At 41.8% G+C, this 23,636-nt stretch overlaps 1 protein-coding gene across 1 annotated transcript in view; it reads right to left on the bottom strand.

Moving 5' to 3' along the window:
• KIAA1549L (KIAA1549 like) overlaps window positions 1-23,636 on the bottom strand; it is a 134,519-nt gene that overhangs the window by 30,074 nt on the left and 80,809 nt on the right. Inside the window, exons 13-16 of the mRNA XM_068399893.1 lie at window positions 22,389-22,552; window positions 16,313-16,503; window positions 12,273-12,400; window positions 10,643-10,666 (exon numbers count right to left, since the gene is read on the bottom strand). Coding sequence (XP_068255994.1) covers window positions 10,643-10,666; window positions 12,273-12,400; window positions 16,313-16,503; window positions 22,389-22,552 — 507 coding nt within the window. The remainder of the gene's footprint in view (window positions 1-10,642; window positions 10,667-12,272; window positions 12,401-16,312; window positions 16,504-22,388; window positions 22,553-23,636) is intronic.

Here is a 23,636-nt window from a genome sequence, read left to right as displayed (position 1 = left end):
CACTGATTAAGCTTATTATCTTTCTGCCTGTACTCAGCGTGGACTGGAGTTGACACTACTTTAGCTTTTGAGAAATATATGGGTTAAATCACTCTGTCATTAAATATTATCCCTCCGGCACCACAGAACTGTCCAAATATGATAGAGGAGTCTTTAGTGGGTCTGAAATCCCCTCGTCCCTCCCGGGGTTGTTCAAACACTCTGAATTTGTATGCTTACCAGAGCAAGTGGATCACAAGCCTGGCTCACCGAAATTAACTGCTGGACTCCCACTGACGATCATGCCACCAGGACACCACACCAGGAAAATCAAATCAGATAAGTATCTCTTATCACAATGAAGAGATACTTGCCTGTCACAGATTGCACTTGAACAGGAGAGCATTTACATTACAGTGAGTATAAAAGTGAAGCATGGATGGTCTTCCCTGGGAACATTTTGAATCAGTTCAGCTCTCACAAAATCACCAGATGCAGTTCTGGAAGATGGGACTTGCCCGTAATTCTCTGCTGAAGCTTCCACGCTACCCTAACAAGGTACCTCTGCTGTGACAGGACTATCTCCAAGAGAGATAAAGGTTGTCTGAATTGTATTTTTCACTGATAAAGATGGTCCCTCATGATGACTGGAGCTCAGGTGAGCCTGGACAGTATCTCATCAGCATGATGAGATCATCAAGTTCACAGAATCACAGAATGTTAGGGATTGGAAGGGACCTCAAAAGATGATCTAGTCCAATCCCCCTGCCGGAGCAGGATTGCCTAGACCATATCACACAGGAACGCGTCCAGGCGGGTTTTGAATGTCTCCAGAGAAGGAGACTCCACAACCTCTCTGGGCAGCCTGTGCCAGTGTTCGGTCACCCTCACCGTAAAGAAGTTTTTCCTCATATTTATGTGGAACCTCCTGTGTTCCAGCTTGCACCCATTGCCCCTTGTCCTGTCAAGGGATGTCACTGAGAAGAGCCTGGCTCCATCCTCATGACACTTGCCCTTTACATATTTATAAACATTAATGAGGTCACCCCTCAGTCTCCTCTTCTCTAAGCTAAAGAGACCCAGCTCCCTCAGCCTCTCCTCATAAGGGAGATGTTCCACTCCCTTAATCATCTTCGTGGCTCTGCGCTGGACTCTCTCTAGCAGTTCCCTGTCCTTCTTGAACCGAGGGGCCCAGAACTGGACACAATATTCCAGATGCGGCCTCACCAGGTCAGAGTAGAGGGGGAGGAGAACCTCTCTTGACCTGCTAACCACACCCCTTCTAATACACCCCAGGATGCCATTGGCCTTCTTGGCCACAAGGGCACACTGCTGGCTCATGGTCATCCTGCCGTCCACTAGGACCCCCAGGTCCCTTTCCCCTACGCTGGTCTCCAACAGGTCTGCCCCCAACTTGTACTGGTACATGGGGTTATTCTTGCCCAGATGCAGGACTCTACATTTGCCCTTGTTATATTTCATTAAATTTCTCCCCGCCCAACTCTCCAGCCTGTCCAGGTCTCTCTGAATGGCTGCGCAGCCTTCCGGCGCGTCAGCCACTCCTCCCAGTTTTGTGTCATCAGCGAACTTGCTGACAGTGCACTCTATTCCCTTATCCAAGTCATTAATGAATATATTGAATAGAACTGGTCCCAGTACCGACCCTTGCGGGACTCCGCTAGACACAGGCCTCCAACTGGACTCTGTCCCATTGACCACCACTCTCTGGCTTCTTTCCTTCAGCCAGTTCACAATCCACCTCACTACCCGATCATCCAGACCACACTTCCCCAGTTTAGCTGCGAGGATGCTGTGGGAGACCGTGTCAAACGCTTTACTGAAATCGAGATAGACCACATCCACAGCTTTACCATCATCTATCCACTGGGTTACATCCTCATAAAAGGCTATCAAGTTGGTTGAGCATGACTTCCCCTTGGTGAAGCCATGCTGAGTGCCCCTAATGATCCCCCTATCCTTGATGTGCCTAGAGACAGCACCAAGGACAAGTTGTTCCATCACCTTTCCGGGGATGGAGGTGAGGCTGCCCGGTCTATAGTTACCCGGGTTCTCCTTCTTGCCCTTTTTGAAGACTGGAGTGACATTCGCTTTCCTCCAGTCCTCAGGCACCTCTCCCATTGCCCACGACTTAGCAAAGATGATGGAGAGTGGCCTAGCAATGACTTCCGCCAGCTCCCTCAGCACCCGCGGGTGCATCCCATCAGGGCCCATGGATTTATGGACGTCCAGATTGCTTAATTGGTCCCTGACCCAGCCCTCATCTACCAAGACAGATTCCTCCTCTATCCTGACTTCTTCTGGGGCCGCAGGGGTCCGGGGCTCCTCAGGACAGCCTCCAACAGTATAGACAGAGGCAAAGAAGGCATTCAGTAACTCCGCCTTCTTTTTATCCTCTGTCTCCAGGACCCCCACCTCATTCATCAGTGGGCCTACATTGCCTCTAGTGTTGGCTTTACTTGCAATGTATTTGAAGAAGCCCTTTCTGTTGTCCTTGACCTCTCTTGCAAGGTTTAATTCCAAGGAGGCCTTAGCTTTCCTAGTTGCCTCCCTACATCCTCTGACAACAGACTTATATTCCTCCCAAGTGGCCAGCCCCTCCTTCCATGATCTGTACACCCTCTTCTTCCACTTGAGTTTGCCCAGCAGTTCCCTGTTTAACCATGCAGGTCTCCTGGTACCCTTCCTTGACTTCCTACTTGTTGGGATGCTCTGATCTTGAGCTCAGAAGAAGCAGTCCTTGAATGCTAACCAACTATCTTGGGCCCCCTTACCTTCTAGTAGCCTGTCCCATGGGATTTCCCCTAGCAATTGCTTGAAAAGGCCAAAGTTGGCCCTCCTGAAGTCCAGGGTTGCAATTCTGCTAGCTATTCTGTTCCTGCCACATGAGATCCTGAACTCTACCATCTCATGGTCACTACAACCAAGGCTGCCCTCAACCTTCACCTCTTCAACCAGACCCTCCTTGTTAGTGAGGATAAGATCCAGCAGCGCTCCTCTCCTAGTTGGCTCATCCACCATTTGCATCAGAAAGTTATCATCAATGCACTGGAGGAACCTCCTGGACTGAGGATGGCTGGCTGAGTAGGCCTCCCAGCAAATATCAGGGTAGTTGAAATCCCCTATGACAACCAGGCCCTGTAATTGCGAGACTGCTCTCAGCTGCCTGTAGAAGGCCTCATCACCCTCCTCATCCTGATCCGGTGGCCTGTAATAGACACCCACAACAGTATCACCCCTGCCAGCCTGCCCCTTAATTCGCACCCACAAACTCTCAACTCGCTCCTGATCCGCCCCTGGACAGAACTCAATACATTCTAGCTGCTCACTCACATAAAGAGCAACTCCACCACCTCTCCTTAGCGGCCTGTCTTTCCTGAACAAGACATAGCCATCCATGACCACATTCCAGTCATGCGAGGCAGTCAAGTTGTGGCATCCCTTCTCCTTGTCTGCCTGTCTCAGCATTTGCCTGAACCAGGCGTGCCCAAAAACCCTGGCTGAGCATCAACTTGCAAAACATGATTCTTTCCAAACATCCCCTGTGTACCCTGCTTGAAGCAGAAGGCATGAAGAAGTGCAGCTGCGTTTCCCCCCCAGTGTTTCAGAAGGACTGCGCTTGCTGAGGCCTCAGCAGTGATCTTCAGGCACCCACAGAGAGCATGACTAGCTGCATATGTGTGGGTTGTCTCCTCAGATCTCATTTCAGGATCAGAAACCAAGAGTTTTGCTTAATTAAACAGAATTCCTCTGGTTCAAAGACTCATTAAAGAAAACAAAAATTAAGGATAAAGAGAATCAGGAATCACAGATGACAGCTACTTCTGATGTGGTACATTAACACCGAAGAGCACCCTCAGTATCATGAGCCCTCTCGTTTGCGAGCACATCTCCTGCATCTACTGCAGTGCTATTGGCATGGAAGTAATAGCCAAATCGGACTAGAAATTGGAAGTTTGTTCCACCTTAGCTTAGCATTTGTTCATTAATTGGCATTTATAATATAAAAATAATTTTTTCCATTGCCCTTTTTTTCACTGATGAGTGATAAAGAGAGTCCGTGATCTGCAGTTACTGGCATGCTGCTATAGTTTGTATTGGCAGTGAACCATAAGCAAGTACTGTGGGAATTTTAATATTTGCTCCTATACATCCCCTTCCAAGAGGATTTACAGCAAGCGTTTTTAACGCTTTAAAAAAACGTTAGCCAAAGGGTTAACAAAACTTTAAAAAATGGACCAAAAGTTGCTCAGAGAGAAGTGGGAGTCCTGGAGTGTTTGTTTCTGCAGTGTATCCCTGCCCTGGGCCAGCCCGCCCATCCGGACTCCTCAGCTGGGTGAGCGACTGACTGCCACAGGAAACTTCAGAAAACTGCCCAATTGTTCTTTACAGTCACTCACAATAAGCACACTAGCTTATTATAATTAGCAGCAGAGATTTAAAGCGATGCTTTTGATTTCTGTTCTTAAACAGATGCACACCAACATTTTTATGGATTTATTGTTCTTGCTTGCACTGTCTGTGTGCACACGTAGTGAGACTTAGTTCAGCGTCAGAAAAGGGAAAAAAATGACTTAAACACCTACTTAACAGTAATTTCCCATCTCTGAAACATCTTGTGCTAGATATCTCATGCCACATGATCCATTGAGATTGAATTACTCCTCCTTATCTTACTGTGACTGAAGGACATGAAGATATATCCAAAGCAATCATTTATTCAGGTTCAGTGAAGATCAGTGTGGCACTGGGTTTTTGAAGAGCAGGTCCATCGCTGAAGCTTTATCTCCCCATCACTGCAGCTATTAGTACACAAGATTTGCTAGATTAAAGCTGCTTCAGGGACCGTAGCCTCCAGTTTGGGTGCAGCTCTGCACGCCTCCCAGGCGGCAATGCCAGCAGGTGGTGCTCCCCACTCGTGCCAGTGGAAAAGGGGATGTGGAACTGTACCTCTGAACGGTTAAGAAACAATTAGAGATGTGGAATGTTCTGGTTTTATCTAGTTATTAATTTATATTAAAAAAACCACACCTTATACTTTTGTCAGACTAAGATTTCAATACGAAAGCCACACAAGAATTCTTATCTCCTCTCTCTTTCCCTCCACCTTGTCTTTCCTCCCCTCTCCCAGATCAAAGTATTTTGGAAGGGAGGAAAAAAAAAGGACTGAAATATTTACCTTTAAAAAAGGAGTAATGAAATTTAAATTACCTCTGGATCAGGTAAGCTTACAGCAAAACACTTGAGACAAAGATATGTGCTGTCCTGCTCAGAAGCAACCATTTCACCGATTTTGGAAGTCGACAGAAAAAGAATGACATCAATGGAGAAAAACACATAAAGCCAAAACCTGGGAAACACTCGCAAGCAGGTAGACATGCTCTGCCTTTTCTTAGGTCATTCAATGAAGCATTAAAAATTTTCAAAGATTTATTTTGTACAATCAGAATGCAAACATTGTAACCATACCTAGAGTGTATACCTATAGTTTGACAAAGAGCAAACTATGCCACAGATCTAAAAGACTATCTCCTGAGGAAAGAGCCTGCATATAAGTATTTCAAACAGAAATCCTGACTCCTGAATGTAAATTAATAATGGGGAAATAATTTTCATTTTAGAGAAAATCTCTCTATATAGAAAAAAATTAGAAATTTTATACATCATCTAAATCATTCCATTTGTCAGCTGACTATCTCCAGAAAGGTATGAACAAGAGCTCTTAGCAGTAAAGAAACATACACTTCTGAAGGAGTTTGTAAGCCTATAAAGTAAAATACAAATGAAAAATACAACATCAGTATCTGACCCTATTCAGGACTGAAGTACTTCTCTACAAGATATTGCAGTGCAACAGAAAACATACTTGTGTACACACACACACACACCCCTTTCCAAAATACTCCCAACTGTGAGACAGTGCCTTTTCTACACCCTTCATGAACAGCACAAATATTATATTTTCAGAGAAGCAGACAGCTTACAGACTAATGAAAGAAGCCTATGATTCCTCCTGGATATTGTTTTCTCATATGCAAAGTCTGCTGAACTCCAGGCCACGTGTGTCTGAGGTGGTGCAGTCCTGGGTTTGCTTGGGATCCTGAAACAGGAGTTACCTGAGCAAGTCATTTGAGATCTCTAAACTGAGATTTGCAGTTTTTATGAAACTGTCTATATGGGATGTCTACTCTTCTATTGGCTGCTTGTTTCATTCACTTTCTATGAACATTTCTTGTCCTTATAAGCAGAAGCAAAGATATCTTTCCCTGTGGTTTAATAATTAAAAAAAAAAAAATTATTTAACTGACAAGGATGATGACTATACAAAGACAGGAAAGACATGAGAATGTACAGCAGGAGCTGCCTCTTTAAGAAAGTCGTGCTCTATGAGCTTTAAAAAGCTTTGCAGAAATACATTTTCTTTTTGCACAATAAAACCGTGTATTTGTTTTCTTCAATGCTGACATATTAGTGAAAGATCACAACCATCCAGACTGCCACTGGTTCTGATGACATGAACATCTACACACTCTGCACTGTTGCTTGGATGCGAACTGCTGTCAGACTCAATTAAGTGGCAGAGTAAAGCTCATCCGGAGGGGAAAGCAGACATGAATTAAGAAATAATTGCACAACCACCTGCAGATCCCAGTCCTTCAGAGGTCTGCTGGAACAGGCACCTTAGCAACATAGGATAAGGTATTTTCTTGACGAGAGAAAAGCAATCAAAAAGATCGGCTCAAAAAAAAAACCAAACAGGTAAGCTGTGCAAGCTATACTGACCTAAAAGAGACAAAACAGAAAGTATTTTCCACTTATTCTATGCAAGTTCTACCATGCCTGTGAATACAGTACCCGGGTGGCCCCACTGACACAGTACGGACAGCTCGGGGGTGCCGCTTGTTCTCCCACTCTCTCTCTGGGGAAAGAGGGAAGGGAGCTGTGGCAACTTTTGCTATTGTAGGCGTGTGACGAGGCTCAGAAACGTGGCTCAGAAGTTCACAGAATAGGTTACAACACTTGGCTGCCTCTTGCAAACCAAAAGCAAGTGGAGAAGGCAGCGGGAAATGGTATTGGCTACGTCTGAAGAAACAAAGGGTTCACTGTCACCAGCAGGATGGTGGCAGGGTCACAGCGCTCTCTGTATTTAAAACAAATACACACACACAAAAAAAAAAAGACAGTGGAAGAAATGGAAACAGTATGGGGAAATATTAGGCTACGTCACACAAGCTGAAGTCTTTGGAGGAAAAAAAAAAAAAATCAACATATAAAGCTTCTGGGAGGCTCAAGGAGAATACTAACTGGTGCCAGCATGAGGGATTTCAGCTGAACGAGTGTTAAATGTCAGGAAATTACTCCAGAAAAGCCTAGGAGTTTACTGTGAGGGGGTGAAGAGTTAGACACAGATCCCCACCCTTTCTGGGGCAAATGAAGCTAATGCTTCAGGATGAAGGAATGAATGATGAAAAGAATAGAGTCCTGTCTCTACATCATAAATTCTTCCAAGCACTCTGATTTCTCGGCCTTTCAGAGAGATGGGCATCATGAGAGGGAATCACTTCTCTTCAAATCTGTGCATATGCTCTAACGCAGCTGTCTGGGCTCCTTCGATACTGGAAAGAGAAAGGCGAGTACCTGCAGAGCAGAGAGACCTGTCCCAGTTAGCTGTGACCCTCTGGAGTCACTAGAGAGCCTACCTGGTCAGGTTACATTAGGAAACCAACTTTAAAGGACCAAAATTTGGCAAGATGAAGTCCTTTCCACACTGACTTGTATTTCACGCCACCCAGCACAGACAAGGCAGAGGAAGGGTGCTGGATGTTTGCTAGGACACGCCAGATCCTCCAGCTAACTCGGTGTCAAGGCAGACTGCTACATCACTGCTGCTGGATTCAGTTGCTGTTGCCATTTTCATTTTCATTTGAGTCACTACAGACAACTGCTCAGAAATTCAGAAAAGCTGGCTCTGACGCTGAGCTGCCACATCAGACAGTGTGAAAACTGGTGGCCCACACTCGCAGAGAAAAAAGGAGGCAGTGTATCACAGCTTGGGTGAGTTGCAGCCAAAAATCCCAGTGATTTTAGCGAAGCCAATAATACAGGCAAGCTTTCCTCCACGGTACTTTGTTCCTGCGGACACCTGATTTTCAGATATCCCTACAAAGAACAGAAGGAAAAAAGAATTTAAAAGTTATATGACAGCTTCTGCCTGGACAGAGAAAATGATAGTCTTGGAGACTGATATTTAACAAAAGGAGTGAGGCCCCTGACTGAACTGCTTCTGAAAACTTGCATCTGTTTTTAAAGACAATGTCCAAATGCTTGGAAGGTGAGAAGAAGTGCTCCAGCTGGGATTCCTAGGAGGAGGAAAGGAAGATTTCTTGCACAAGTTTAACTCTTTGCAAATATTCACCTGTGATGTGTGTCCTGTTGTGATGATGAGGTTCAAGTACAAAACTGGGCTCAACTATATGAGTTCTCAGCCCAAAAGGTACAGACTCACATGCTGCATTAAGAACTGCTAGCAAACTAAAGCTTTCTTTTTTTCCTCAAAACAAACAAGCAATCACACCCTCACAAAGATGCTAACGGGAAGGTTGCAAGACCAAGCACTCAAAGTTTGGAAAAGCGACCTACATAACTTTCACTGGCTTCATTTTGTGAGGAGCTGGTAAAAGACAATTTGTTATTGTAGGCTACTATAGCTCTTTAAGTACATGTGAGTTCAGCCGTCTGCTTCTCCCTGAATGTTAGGCCTGATAAAATGATAGGTGAAAGTGCTAATATCCTGCTGTTCTCTTCCACGCTCTCTTACAAACCCATCTCGGAAATTGCCAGTACCTCTGTTGGATGATTCATTCATCTCTCAGTCCTCCAACATATGCAATTGGGCACTGCTAAAATAAGGTTTTAATTCCTTTCTTTTTTTTTTTTTTTTAAATGCCCAACTCATCAACTTTTAGAAAGGAAACTTCCTATTAGAATACTAATAAATGTTTTCCAAGAAAAACACAAGGAAAAAAAATGCTATTATCTTACTAAAATTTATCACTATTGTAACATGAATAGATATTTTATTCGTGCTTTATGTAGAAACAAGGCTCAGCTAAAGAGTTCTCCTGATCCTCCAAAACATCAGATCCTTAAGCCAAGCCTGTCAGTCTGTGCTGGTTTCACATTGTTCACTCTCAGCCTTGACACACTCCATTTGGAGTCAATTTTTATACAAGCCACATAGAGTTTATATACTGAGGTAACATCCAGTGCTGTCATTTTTCTATGTAACTAAATGTCAGCAAGAAATAGAATCTAAAATTGGTCTGTAACTATGGCAACTAATGAGCCATTCTAACTTAGAGTCCCCAAATCAAACATGTGACCATCAAGGGATTCATTCCAGTTTTAAGATGCTGCTTTTCAGAAAAGATAATATGCTGCTGCTTTTGCTGACATGCGCATTAGAGGCATCAGCCTACAGCCAGGCTGGAGCAGGTTCAGAGAAACAACTAGGAGAAAAGCATCTTCTTTCTTAAACTGGAAGCAAAAACAGCCAACATATTCTACTGATGCTAATCATGCTGCATAAAGATAAAACCTTGCAAAAAGAACAAAATATCCAAGATGACAACAGCGTCTGTAATCATAGCACCAGGGAACAAAGCATAAGCTCCGTGATGAAAAGTAACAAGTGTTTTGATTTTTGTTTTTTAATTTCAACTTCAGTAGGCATTTGGGATATCACAACTCAAAAGTCAAAAACACATCTGCACATGCATATAAAAATAAATACAGGGACAGCTCTGTAATTCTGGTAAGGGGGAGGCCATTTCATTTCCCATGACCACATCTTCCTTCTCAGAAACTGTTCTGAAAGGGTTGTATCAGGAAACTCTCAAACTCTTAAAAGAGATGCCTACAGCTAAAAAGTCCCCATCTCTTTACTCAGGAACAATGTAGTTATTCCCCTTCATATCTGTGCCTGGAAACTACCAGGTGGCCCTTTGTAGGGCCATGGCAGTTGAGCGAAGGAAGTTCCTCTAGAAGTAGCTGAAGCCTCTACCAGAGGAGGGGTCTGCAGAAAAGGTGATTCATGCACAGGTTCCTTCAAAGCCAGAACAGTCAGATGGAAACGGCCCATCTATTTTATGTTTTGTAATATTTCATATTACTTTTTAAACAGGCAAACCCAGCTTTTCATTTCTGCCACACAAGCTCAAGATCCTGCTGCCAGCATGTGGTAGGAACAAATGACAAGTAACCGTACTATGAAAGGATTATACACCAAAGATGTTTTCCTAGAAATCATTTCACTCCTTTGCTGCTCCTAACAAGTAGCACCTTGACCATATTAAACAATAACATTATTCAGGCTTTTTTTCAGAAGACAGAAGAGAGAAGGTAAAATAAACACGTAAATAAAGCAGTTATTAGTTTTCCACATAATTTGAAAAGTGCCTCGTTATTGTTATCAAATAAAGTTGAATGTAGAATTACAATGAAATTAAGATTTAAAATAAAGGGTCAGTATTGTGCTATATTGAAAGGTTTCTTTAGGTAGCACGTAAACACACTACAGTCCAGATCAGAATAGAGGATGTTACATGTTAGTCAATTCTTTAACAAAGAAACAGGAAGTTCTTACCAATTTTCTTTGAAGATTTAAAACCTAACAAAACAAAAAAAATACCTTCACTCACTTATTTTGCCTACATGTATAAACATCACCTGACACTGTTTTTGAATATTGGATTCCTAGGTAGGAAAGAAAAAAAAAAACCAGCATAAATTACAGCTTTTAACACTGGAAACCATAAATGTTGTTATCTCATAAAATAAGCTACATTTGAAACAGTGAACAAATAATTACAATCCTTGAAACATAGAATCCTGAAATATTGTTATGCTGTCTATGAATAAAAAAAAAAAAAAGACCTCTTTGAGAAAGACTAGTCAGGATACTTATTATTACAGGTCTGGAGTAATCAGTAAAGTCACAGGTCTGTCAGAATAAAGCAGTTCGGATGACAAACACATAACAAAAGACAATTAACAACTTCACTTCTCTGTGTGAATGTGCAACACGTGCATAAACCTCAGTGAAGCTGATTTAAAAACAGAGCACTACAGTTATACCAATTACATGGTCCCCACAAGGTGCAATGCTCTATGGTACGTGTAGGGAAAGAACAGAGGACACTAAAAACACAGTATGATTTTTCTGTACAGAACAAAGGCCATCTCTGGTGCTATGTATCTGTCTCTATATCGCACTGTATATCCTGTAAAGCAGCAAAGCCTTTGCGTGACACTTCAGTATTAGGCATAGTGATCACCAAGGGATATGATTTGATACCAGGATCGCCTCCACAGAGGTTACTCGGGTGATTTACTGGAGAAAGAAGAAATCTGCACTAAGATTTTCTCTTTATCCGAGTCCCCCTTTCCACACTTATATTTTTAACAAAGAAGAATTACAGACTTGTGTTCATGACAGAATCTGATGACACCGCATCCAGTTTAATTCCCTCCCTTTAGAAATGATCAATTGGTTCAGCCACGGTGTTTTCTATTCAGACAGAAAATACAGCTATGGAAACAAAGCTGTAACTCAAGAGAAATAAGCAGAGAGACAGACAAAAGAAAAGCAAGGAAGAAAGGGGGTTGCATTCTACTCTCATCAGATTTTCCTGATACATCTCAAGTCACAAGGTCACCACCATCAACCAAGGGCTTGTAAAAAGTATCCAGCGTAACATCCTAGGTGCATCAGGAAAAGCTGCCAGTAGGTGTTAATAACAAAAAGGGATCATGAGGATGATAAGAGATGGAAAGATAAAGCTCTGGACGTCTCACACTTTCTCAAATTAATTTTTACCTAATTAATTCGTCTTCATCAGATCTGGGCCAGCTCAGCAACAGCAGTAATGGAAATTAATATCTTAGGGCTCTACACAGAAAAAAAAGCTGTAAACCCTGTCCACCTACTACACAGCATCATATCTTCATTAGTTTACTGGTATTTAAAGAAAAAAAAAAGAAAAAAAAAGAACGAAAACTTGCAAAGGCCCACACATAAAGGGTAAACACCATACTGTTTTGTGTGAGGCTGAGAAATAGTTACAGCAATAAAGGGGGGAAAAAAAACCCACACAGCTATGAACAGAAAACGCCTGAGTACTGCTGAAGGAAGATGGTTTCACCATAGCTAGTGCCTGTGTGGGTATGGCTACTGGGGCAGCTGCAAGCAGCTTTCATGAAGAAACACTTCTCACCATTTCTTTTCCTTCCTTCGTCTTTTATCACTTTTTGCGGTGCCATTACTTTCTGGAGGGAGCTCCGGCCGGAGCTGGGCTTTCCCGACCCATTGCTGATGATGGAGCCGTTCTGACTCGGGGACCGGCTGCAAGTAACCATAGCAACAAGGGAGGCCGTGAGTTCTTCCCTATAAACCTCATTTCAAGGTTATTTCATTCACACAGTTTGCATTACTGAGTTTTCAAGTCTGATTTTGTACCGAAAGGAGACAGAATATGAGCTGGACGCAGAACCACAGTAAAGGCAGGTACAGAGCAATGGCAGGAGAACACGACTTCTCAATTAGCTCAGGGCTCATAGGCATCTTACTGCCATCGAAAGCAAACACTGCTCATGCGCAACCCCCACAATGACAGAAGCGGCACTGCAGAGGACAAAAATCCTGTTATCAATTCAATGTCATTTATACAGCTAAAATAAAGCAGACCTTTGTTTTTATATATATGGCTAAACTAATTCCTTTATTATTTAGCCTGCATTTGCACTCAGCTATTTTGTCAGCCCCAATGCAAAATTCACTCCCTCACTTTACGTGTACGCACACACAATGTGGTAAGAAAATTCTCCTTTTTTTCCTTTTTGCACCTGGTATAATCAGCACCATTATTTGCTGAAACTCCTAAGAAGACGCTTGTTTTACTCTGCCATTGCACATCCTTGCCCTGAAACTGGTCCCTGCACCGTGTGAGGAGGGAGGGCAGAGCGGAACCACTGTGAGCGTTCACGTCCAACAAGAAGCAAGAACAGAAACGAACAGCGTTAAGTCTGGGCTGCACTGGGAGCAAGCTCTCAGCAGTTCTCTTCTTTTTGGGGTGGGCAAATTACTCAAATTCTAATGCGCAAGTTGGGAAAGGCAGGCCAAAGTAGAAAATGTTAAATCTGGTGCTGCTCCACATCCAGACACGGTATCACATCATTTCTACACGTGAAACCTGCCACACAGGAATGAAAACAATCCACAGGACCCGTATAGTTACTCGTGCACCTATCTGCAATCTGTCACTGGATTGTCATGGCCAATGACAGGCTAGTGTAAAGAGATTGCATCGGAGAAAAAAAAATTGATTTAGTCACAAGGACTTTCATTTATAGAGGGAAAAAAAAAAATCAAATCAAGTTCTATTGCTGTCACAGCGGCTTTATATCCAGAAAATGGTACTGAAGCAAAACAACTGTAAAAACTATCCTGTAAGTTATTGCCAATCCTATCTTGCCAGCTTGAAACATCCATTTACCTCCAGTTCTGACTGCCCTGTCTGGTGTAAGCAGAGAGCATTTACCGTGGTCAGAACAGGAAGGGACAAGTATGAGAAAAGTAATTCTCAGGGACTCTCTTTTGAAGATAGCCTAGGTGGAAATATATATAATTTGACATGGGCTCTTTCCAGCTACAGAGTTTTAGGAGAACTCAGCATGCAACCCAGCTCAGTCCAGCCTAGCCTGGGGATCTTCTTGTGAAACTATTGGGAATAAATATTCTTCAAAAGTAGCATTTCTCCCCTATAAACCTGTCTGTCACTGCTAATTAATAATCCCAGGCCAGTAAAAAAAAAAATCATCCAGGGACAGACCAACACCTGAAGAAAACCTGCTCCACTTGGCTACAAAGAAAAGAAGTGAGCGTGGATAGCTTGCACACTGATTTCTGCTGCCATTAATAGAAATATTCATCCTTTTTAAGTGACCGTCATATTATTAACTGTGAAGTTTCCTTCAGTGGTAATATCAGAGAAGATATTCTGATCAGTTACCAGCCACTTCGTGGCAGTCTGATTTAAATTGACCTTTCCAGGCTCCAAAGTAGCCTGGATGAAAGAGCAAATACATAAAGGTCAAGAAATATTTCTTCATCTTCAGAAACCATTAAATTCCATCTCAAGACACAGCTCCTGAGAATGAAAAAAAGGCTAAAATTCTGTATGTTCTCACTTACTCAAGTAATCACCCTGAAGGAGGCAAAACTAACTCTTAGTTATTTGCTGAGAAAGGCATCAAGGTTCAACACATTATATAATGAGAATAACTTCCCTGTGAATTCCTGGATCAAGTTTGCTTATCAACGTTTGTTTAAAATGGTGCAGGTTAAGTAGAGGGGGATTTCTGCACGCATTCAAAGAACTGAGTGAAGTGCTTAATCACTTTTGTTAGAGGATTAATTAATAGGGCTGGTTTACATTCTTCGTGTATATTTACACATGGCTTTGGAGAGGCTTCACAACATTTTAAAGAATAGTCCCTGCAAAGACTTAACCTGTGGTGGCCCAGCACCAGCAGCCACAGCCACTGTCATGGCCATCTTCCATTTGTCATTTCATCAGAGGACAGAAGACTTCACAAGGGACAAGTACTGTTTGGTTCACATGGACTATATAACCTAACCCTCATGGTTTAAGTGATTTATAGTGTGAACAACACATGGTTGACATTAAAGGGCAGAATAACAGTTTACACCCAAACCCAGCCAAGCAAATTGCAGGAACCTGGTGAGTTCTCAGCTGGCTTACTCTTCTCTATTGGTACTCCCTGCAGACCGCTCTCTCTGTATGCCAGGTGATGTACTATACAACCAGAGAAGTATGCCAAACCAGACACCAGCTCAGGATCTTCTTGTTTCCATTCTTCTGTAGGGAAAATCTCAGCTTATAACCAATGGGGAGGTCTAGCCCCCTTGAAGAGCAGCAGCGCCAGGTCCTCCAGCCCTGCACCATGCGGGCGGACACCTTCCAGTACATCACCCCCTGCAGCTGCAGATGGCTCCAGTGTGCCCCTGTCACTGCATACAGCAATATTGTGCCAAGTTTTCCAAGTTTTCCATTACTCCAAAGGGGCAAATATCATTGTGCATTGGCAAGTATACGATGAGGTGACTCAACTATGAAGATTAGATATTCTATAGAATTTCTCTGCACTAGCCAGATACTACTCTTTTATGTTATCAAGTCCCTTCAAGAGACAAGGACTGTGTAATGCCAGTGAACTAGACAACTGTTACCTCTATTCAGGCTGCTTACCTAACAGTTTTATTTTCCTCTGTTCCCTTCAGTATCATTCTTCAGCAATAAAAACTTGATGATCTTCCACTTTAAATTAATTTCAAGGAGAGTGGGTCAAGGAAAAATGGACTTGAAGCATGCAAAACAGTGAGGATAAAGGGATAATCTGCTTTTCTTGCCTGAGATGACTCAGCCAAGAAATAATAACCTTCAGCTATTCTGATGATGATAGAGGGTAGGCATGAGGTAAAACTTCCTAACGGGAAAGGCAGTGAAGAACAGATTGCTTGAGGAGGCTGTGATCATCCCACCACTGGAAGACTTTAAGAAAAGGCAGATAAAGTTGAGTTAGGGGTGTATTTGACCCTGCAGTGGAGAAGAGCAAGAGCCAGATAGCTTCCTGTGGACCTTCCAATCTGTGATCCTACAACCCTGTAAACTTACTATGAAGAAACTGGACAGCTGGGACACTTTACCCTAGACTCTGATGTTATCTAGTTTATTCTTACACTCTCAAAAGCTTTGTTCTGCTGTATATGCTTTGGATCTAGAGATCTTCCATAATTTAGTAGATGTTTAGGATTTGCCCTTCTGCTAATGAAGACATTGGGTCCAATTCTGGAGTGACAGAGGCTGTCAGTGGAGCTATAGCAGCTTAGAGTTGCTGAGGTCCTGTCTTTTGGTTAATTTGAGAAATGATCAGTGTTCATGCTCCAAATCCAATGTTTCGTTTGGGTTCATCTCTTGTACAACACCAGCATGCACATGAGAGCCACTTCCCATTTACCTCCTCTATACATATACAATTTGTGAAGACTTCACTTTATCTTGTGTTTTGCAGCAATCTTACACATCCAGCGCAAACCAGTGTTATGCCAAGAATATATTGTGGAGGAACCATCTGCCACACACAGAGCCTGGGTGCCAAACCTTACAGTTTTTTCCTAAGCAACCAGCAGCATGTGCCCCATTCCACCCCTCTGTGGAAACACGCCAGTCTGTACCTTTTCCTCGTCTCATTGGATTGGGCAGTTTTGATGGTGCTCCCATCCTGAGTAATTTCTCTCTCCTGGGAGGCAGGAGCATCTCTAACTGGAAGTGGAAGTACGACAGTCTCCTGAGTTACAGGTAAAACCTCATCTTCAGCTCCCTGCTGACCTAAGTGTTGCTTGGCATAGTCAAAGCCTTGTACTGGCTGCAAAAAAAGCGAGAGAAAAAAGAAAATTCCAGCATGCGTCATATGTTAGCATAAAATTTACACTTTGATATAAAATTTTCCACTATCGTTTAACATCTTTAATTATGTAAGTGACAGGTAAAAATATGTAGATTGCCATATGAATGCCCAACAACAAAGCAATTTTCTGATAAGATCTCCATTCTGCATATTTTATAGATGATTAATTAGTATAAAATTGATCTTGACTAACCTTTCTTACCCTGCCGTAACACCCCCAGAAGTTCCTTTAACAGACAATGGAAGAATGAACATATGGAAGAAAAAATTAGGAAGGAGAAGAATAAGCCCATATAGAAAACAGAAAACATTCTCTATGAAAAAAATCTTGTATTTCCAAAGGGGGTGGGAGTAATTTATTCCAAATCAAGACAAAGTAAAGAAGGCACACACAAAAGTTTCATAAGCAACATTTTCCAGAAAAGGATCCTTTTCAGATCTGTGAAATTATATTTCCCCTGGCTTGCCAGTTGCCTACTGGGAAGGTTGTTATTGGCTTCACTTGTTTCTCGAGGGAAGTGGCATCACAAGAGACTTGCAGCAAGGCAGCTGAGAGCCACGTGCCCAGCCTCTCCTGCTCCAAAGCCCAGCCAGGCTTTCCCTGCTGCCTCTGCAAGGAACAAGCAGAACTGACACATGCCTTCTGGGCAAAGCAGCCACCAAAAGGTGGATTCTCTTAAAGGAAAAATTAAAGCATTTAAGCAAAACTTAACTTTCCAAACTGCATTTTCTATTGGAAAAAAAAAGGAAGGAAAAAACCCCACAACCTGCATTTTCTATTGGAAAAAAAAGAGAAGGAAAAAAATATGAAAAATAAATCACTCCAAGAAATGCCTGACCACCTCTGGAAAAATATGTAACACAAAAATGTTCTCACTACACTAAATTGAATTAATTTACCAAAAACTGGAAGGATGCTCTTCCTGAAGTACAAAGGCCATTGGCAGAATGCTAAAAAAGCACTATAAAACACTTCAAAGGTGAGCAACTGTGATTTTAACCCTCAAACGTACTTTGGGAAACACATCAGGATTAGACAGTTAATACCTGAATAGCCTCTCTCAGGTTCCTGTCATGTCGTCATTGAATATTTTAGTTCCAGAAAAAAAAGCAGCTGGATAGAAAAAATTTGCTGATGGCACAGAAAAAGGATGGGCTCTGAAAAAAACAACATTTTCTCTTGCTCTGTCTCTTAGTAAATCTGGGCTATAGCTATAAATACAGATAAATTTCATAGGCGATCTCAGTCTGAAAAAAATGGGGCTGTCTGCTATTTTTTAAAACAACACAATTTTTTCTTTATGGGGATCTACATCGCATTCCCAGTCTCCTGTTTGAACTGAGGCTGATGATTTCTAATGTGCTCATGTACTTCAGTATCCCTCTGATAAGTAGCTCCAGTGATGCTAACTGGGCTAATGCCGATTTGGGAGAGCAGACGTCTCTGCACATATACCATGATGGAACTTGCAATGTATCAGAGAGATGCCACTTCAGCATCACTACCCCATGGCAAGTCATGACAATGTCGCCCCTGACAAAGCCTTCTGCTTGCCCTCCTCTGAGGGCAGCGTACCGCAAAAGCGGCCATCAAATTAGCTACGAAGGGAGGAAATGAAGAAAGAGGAGAGAATGAAGAAAGGGGAAGAAGCAGCTCTGTGAAGGACAGCTAGGGAGAACTACTGCACACCATCCTAGACAATAATATTTTTAACCAAAATAATGTTTTTCAGCCTTATTATCTACATTGTGTTAGTCAAGACCCTCCTAGATACCTACAAAAAAAAAAGTAACAAAAGAGAACTGTTGATGAAATCAGTTATTTCTCCCTCCATGCCTTTGAAAGAGTAGTTGTTACACCTTATACTTCATATCTTATTTTAAAAATAAATAAATAATAATAACACCACAACAAAGAACCCCAAACCAGAAGAAGCAGAACATGAGAATTACTAGAGAACTCTGCAGAGTCCCAGCTCAGATCTGCCAAAGGAAGAAAATGAAGGATTATTTTAATCTGAGTTCTACTTACCACCATGTCTAGTAACAAACTGCATTAAAGGAAGAGCTGAAAAAGCCATCCTCATCAGCGGACATATTGCGTTAAATAAAATTTGATCTTGGAACCCTGCTCTGTAAAACCCCACAGGAGCAGATGGCTTCACCACCCCTGAAGGGAACTGGCAAGACTAAATCACGATCAGGCACTGCCGAAGCACTGCAAGCATATATGTCCAATACGGCCACAACACTGAGAAAGACTGAAGGGCCAGGATTTGAATATCACTTTTGAAATAATAAATGAATGATGAGACCATTAAATTACATTGCCTGGCAAAGGGCAGGCTGAATATAGGGAGATGTTTCCGGGACTTTTTTCCTTGTAACGACCATGAAAAAGACACTGATATTTTATAAAAAAGAAAGAGAAGGGGAAAAAAAAGAAAAGAAAAAAGAAAAAAAAGTATGATCAGCCCCTCCTCTCTACATATATACCCATATACACAGACAGTTTCTCTAATCTTTTTTTTTTTCATGCCCTTTATCAAATTGATAGTGGTTGTTTTCTCATGGCCTGCAGTATTTGCTTTTTCTTGCAGGTCTTAGACTGCAGATCTTATCTCTGTTTACCTGAAAGCTTATTCTTTCATGCTCTAAAAGAAAGGAAAGGTGACAAATCAGATTACAGCCTTTAAAAAAGCATGCTGTGAATTAGAAAGCAAGGGAGGTAAAAAGCTAACATCTCTCCAAAATCTCAAAGTAAAAACAGTATCTCAAAATATAAACAGCATTGAAAGAACATTAAAATAAATTCCAATCAGAATTTCACTGATTTGAATTTATACTTTTTTTTAATTTTACAACTGGAGAGTCAGTTGGGAAAAAAGGTAACAGTCCCTTTTCCCTGCAACTTAGTCCAGCAGTCTCTGACTGCTAAGGCAATTCAGAACAGCAACACAATTCCCGAGAAAGATACTATAAACTACACTATGTACGAGAGGTCATTTTTTTTTAAACTTCATTTATTTAGCCTTTAGTCTGTTATAACAAGAAACTAATTCCTTAATTACCAGGCACAGGCAGCAATCCTGCTGTTATGCTACATCACCTCCCCCAGCTACGAAGGATATTTAACGCTAAACGTTTCGTTACCCCTCCGCGCTGCGTTCGCGCATCCTATCCCGCTGGCACGGGACGGAGGCTCTAGAGGGATGTGGCAGCTCTGCTCTGCGAGGACCTGCAGCCTCCCGCTGCTCCCAGCAGTGCCAGGACTGCAGTGATGAACAGGCAGCTCTGAGCTCTGCTCTGCCAGTCCCCTTGGTGCAGGACTTTTGAAATCCGAACACATAAAATGGCACCACTGAAAACAAAACCAGCTGAAATCCGAGACTGTGGGTATCCCATAACATTCTCTTTTCCTCTCTATACTGCTTGCTGGATATTCAAAAGGTACCAGAAAAATGCTCCAGTGACTCAACAGCAAATCTCAGACGCACGGAAACAAAGTATTAAAGCTGCTGCTTAAACTAAAAATCACTCTGCCGTGACTGCACTTACAGAACAGATTCAGCATTAATCAAGAAGTCTCAGACACTTTTCTAAGCCATGAAACACAATATATTCATTTTAAATGTGATATAGATATGTGCTCATCAGCTATTTGTATTGCCAAACTGCATGAAATGTAGCAATTACAGTTCAAGTAATTACCACTATTCTCGATATCCCTAATGCTGGAATTAAAAATAAAAATAAAACTCTTTCTTTCCAAAATTACCTTATTTCATTATCTTCCCAAAACACATTTCTTAGCCTTATTTTAAGTAAAGATGCTGAAATCAGGAATGACAAAACCAGTCCATTCCCAATCCCACTGCAGAATTTATCTTCCACAGTCCATATACTAGCATATACTCTAAACTAGACCTGGCTGAACCTTTTTGATGGAGCCATCATTGTGAAACTAAACGGAAAGCAATTTAGCTTTCATTTTGAAATGCATCACTTCTCATACAATGAATTAAATTAAGTTTTATGGAGTCTCACAATATACCAAAAAAAAGGAAAACGCACTCTAGAAGTGGACTACTTCACTCCAGCTGCAAATGTGAGCAAGTCTGCAGGAAAATCTCCCGCAACGAGTGTAGTGTAGATGCTGGGAGCTCAGCACCATTTATTTTGTTCTGCAGATCCAGCTCCTGTCTGACCACATTGACTGCTGATGCAAATGTAACCTGACTGAACAGGTCTTAACTTGACCATGTATCTTATAGCCTGATTAAATCTGATTTCTCAGAAAAGTAAAAATTCAACTTTCTTTTTGGACTGACAACTATGGATTAAAATATTAAAATACTTCCAAGTTTTTTCTGTGCTGTGGCTTAAACCAGCAGTCTTGTTTTTTTTTTTAAATAGCAACTTTCTTCAGCTGTAAAGCATCCCATAATGATGGCCAGCTCAAAACAATGTACAAATTTAGTCTCACTTTGCCCTTTAGCTGGGACTAAGATTGCCTAGAAGAAGAATCAAGTGGCGCATAGTATTTGCAACAGCCCCTAATAAAGCATGATTTCCATTTTAGAGGTTTCAGTCGGATGTTATATGATATCACTGCAGTGGTATTAATTTTTGTGCTTGTGATATTGCTTGTTTCACTTTTGCAGATCTAGTCTTAACACTAGTTTGATAACACTGGATAAATAGATGAGCATACTGGAACCAAAATGGAAGTGTCTTTTTTGTATCATATTTGATACAAATGTCTTTTTCCAACTGGCACCAGCTGCACCCATCTGCAACTAACCTAAGATGAAAAGAGCTGTCACATGCATCATGCCTTCCTTCAACTCTCCCTCCAATCTACATTTTTCAGCAGAAGCAACAGAGCTGAAATCACAATAATCCTGCTGTCTACAGCATTAAGAAACCAAAGAAAAAATTTATCATTTCAATCCCATGCCAATGGAGAAGAACAAAGCCAGCTAAAAGGGCGAAGGAACAGTATGACTTAGACACACGCTTTGTAGGCTAAAAACTCCTAACTTTGGGTGGCCCTGTTAAAGAGCCATTCAATAGCAGCACTGAGAAGGCACACTTTTTTCACTAGACACAAATCAGAATGCTGTGACATTTTTCTCATAGAGACAGAGAATCAATCTGGAAAGGCATTTGATTTGGAAAAAACAACCTTGTATTTGATATGGGTTACTAAGTTTAAGGAAAATATAATTGTTTGAACCCAACCAACAATATCCACAAATATATTAGAAAGTTCAAAACATCTAAAAGAAAAATCGCAGTGAGAGAAATTTTCTGAAAACAATTCAAAGAATGCCTTTTCTGGACTAGCAGTTGGATGGAGAACTTCTGGTTAGGACCACGCCTGTACTGCTGCCAAAGCCCAGAGCTTCAGCCATTGCCACTTGCAGCAGGTAGGAGCAGCTCAAGACATGGGTTTGAGAATGAGGTCCTACATGAGACATGCTGCTGACAAGGCCTAGGGGTGACAGTCCATTTCCTCAACTTTATGAAGGAAGCAACTGCCCTGAGTAAAGCCTACTCAGCCCTAATGGTTCAGTGCCTTACATCGTTGCGTAACAGCTATTCTGTCACTGCTACCTATGCAGCAAGGGATGAGCTGCAAAGGAAGTTGATGAGTCCTGAGTAACACAGAAGGGTAATTGCTGTGACCAGCGGTAACAATGACAGAGAAGTGCAAAGATCCAGCCTGTGAGTAATGACCATTTCAATTCCAAACATCCTTCAATGACATCTAGCAGAGAAACACAGTTAAAACCTCAGAAAGCAAATGGACGTCTTGGATCTGGAGATCGGTCACTCACTTTAGCTCTCTGAGGTAGGTTCATCATGGTGTCTGGCTTGAAGTCGTTCTTGTTCTTTCTGCATAGAACCGCTGTGATGATGATGATGATAACCGTAACCACAGCAATGGGAGCCAGCACCGCTGCGATGATCCACAGGTTGTTTGGTGGGTTCTTCACCACAGCTACAGAAAATTGCAGACCAACATCGATAAGCTTCACCGTGCAAATGCAAGATTCAAATTGCTTCCAACACAGTCTTCAACTGTCCGCATATAATAACTAGTATAAACGCATTGTTAGTAATCTAGCTATAGCTTTGTATTCCTTAAGTAAAAAAAAAAAAATGAATTATCAACACTGTTCAATTCACAAATTCCTGAGCTTTCTTCTCTTACTTATAGCCAGCTGCAAAAGCAGTCATCAACTCCCAAGTCAAATTAGATGCCACATTAGATATCATTTCAACGGTTCATTTACAGAATAAACAAAAAAAAAGTGAAAGTAATACACCCTTAATTATTTTTCAAACACAAAACCAGCTTATAGTAAGGTAGCATGTGTTTTAAAAGTATACACACTGAGTCTATACCTGGTGTCAAAGACTTACTGGCTCAACAAAAGTAAACTGGGAGAGGTTTTTCAAAAACAATGAAGCTAAGCATGCTAATAGTTATTTTTATATCAATAGGGCAATAAGAAAATGCTTCTCTTGTGCACTAGAAATACTTTATCATAGTTCAGGTCAAAATTAATCCATCCATCGCATGTCCAGAGAAGAACAACAAAGCTGGTAGAGAGTCTAGAGCAAAAGTCCTATGAGGAGCAGCTGAGTAAACTGGGGCTGTTCAACCTGGAAAAAAAGGAGGCTGAGGGGAGACCTTATCACTGTCTACAAGTACCTGAAAGAAGGTTGTAGCGAGGAGGGTGTTAGTCTCCTCTCCCAGGTAACAAGTGACAGGATGAGAGGAAACAGCCTCAAGTTGCACCAGGGGAGGTTGAGATTGGATATTAGGAAAAATTTCTTCACCAAAAGGGTTATCAAGCATTGGAACAGGCTGCCCAGGGAAGTGGTGGAGTCACCATGCCTGAAGGTATTTAAAAGACGAGTAGATGTGGTGCTTAGGGACATGGTTTAGTGGTGGACTTGGCAGTGTTAGGTTATCGGTTGGACTTGATTATCTTAAAGGTCTTTTCCAACCAAAACAATTCTATGATTCTACCTCTGAAGGAGGGAAAATGATGACGTTGGAAAGAGCTACTTGCACA

Source organism: Nyctibius grandis, chromosome 4 (assembly GCF_013368605.1).
Source record: "Nyctibius grandis isolate bNycGra1 chromosome 4, bNycGra1.pri, whole genome shotgun sequence".
Classification (NCBI taxonomy): domain Eukaryota; kingdom Metazoa; phylum Chordata; class Aves; order Nyctibiiformes; family Nyctibiidae; genus Nyctibius; species Nyctibius grandis.
Note: the sequence above shows the minus strand (reverse complement) of the source record. Positions and strands in the feature narration are given on the sequence as shown.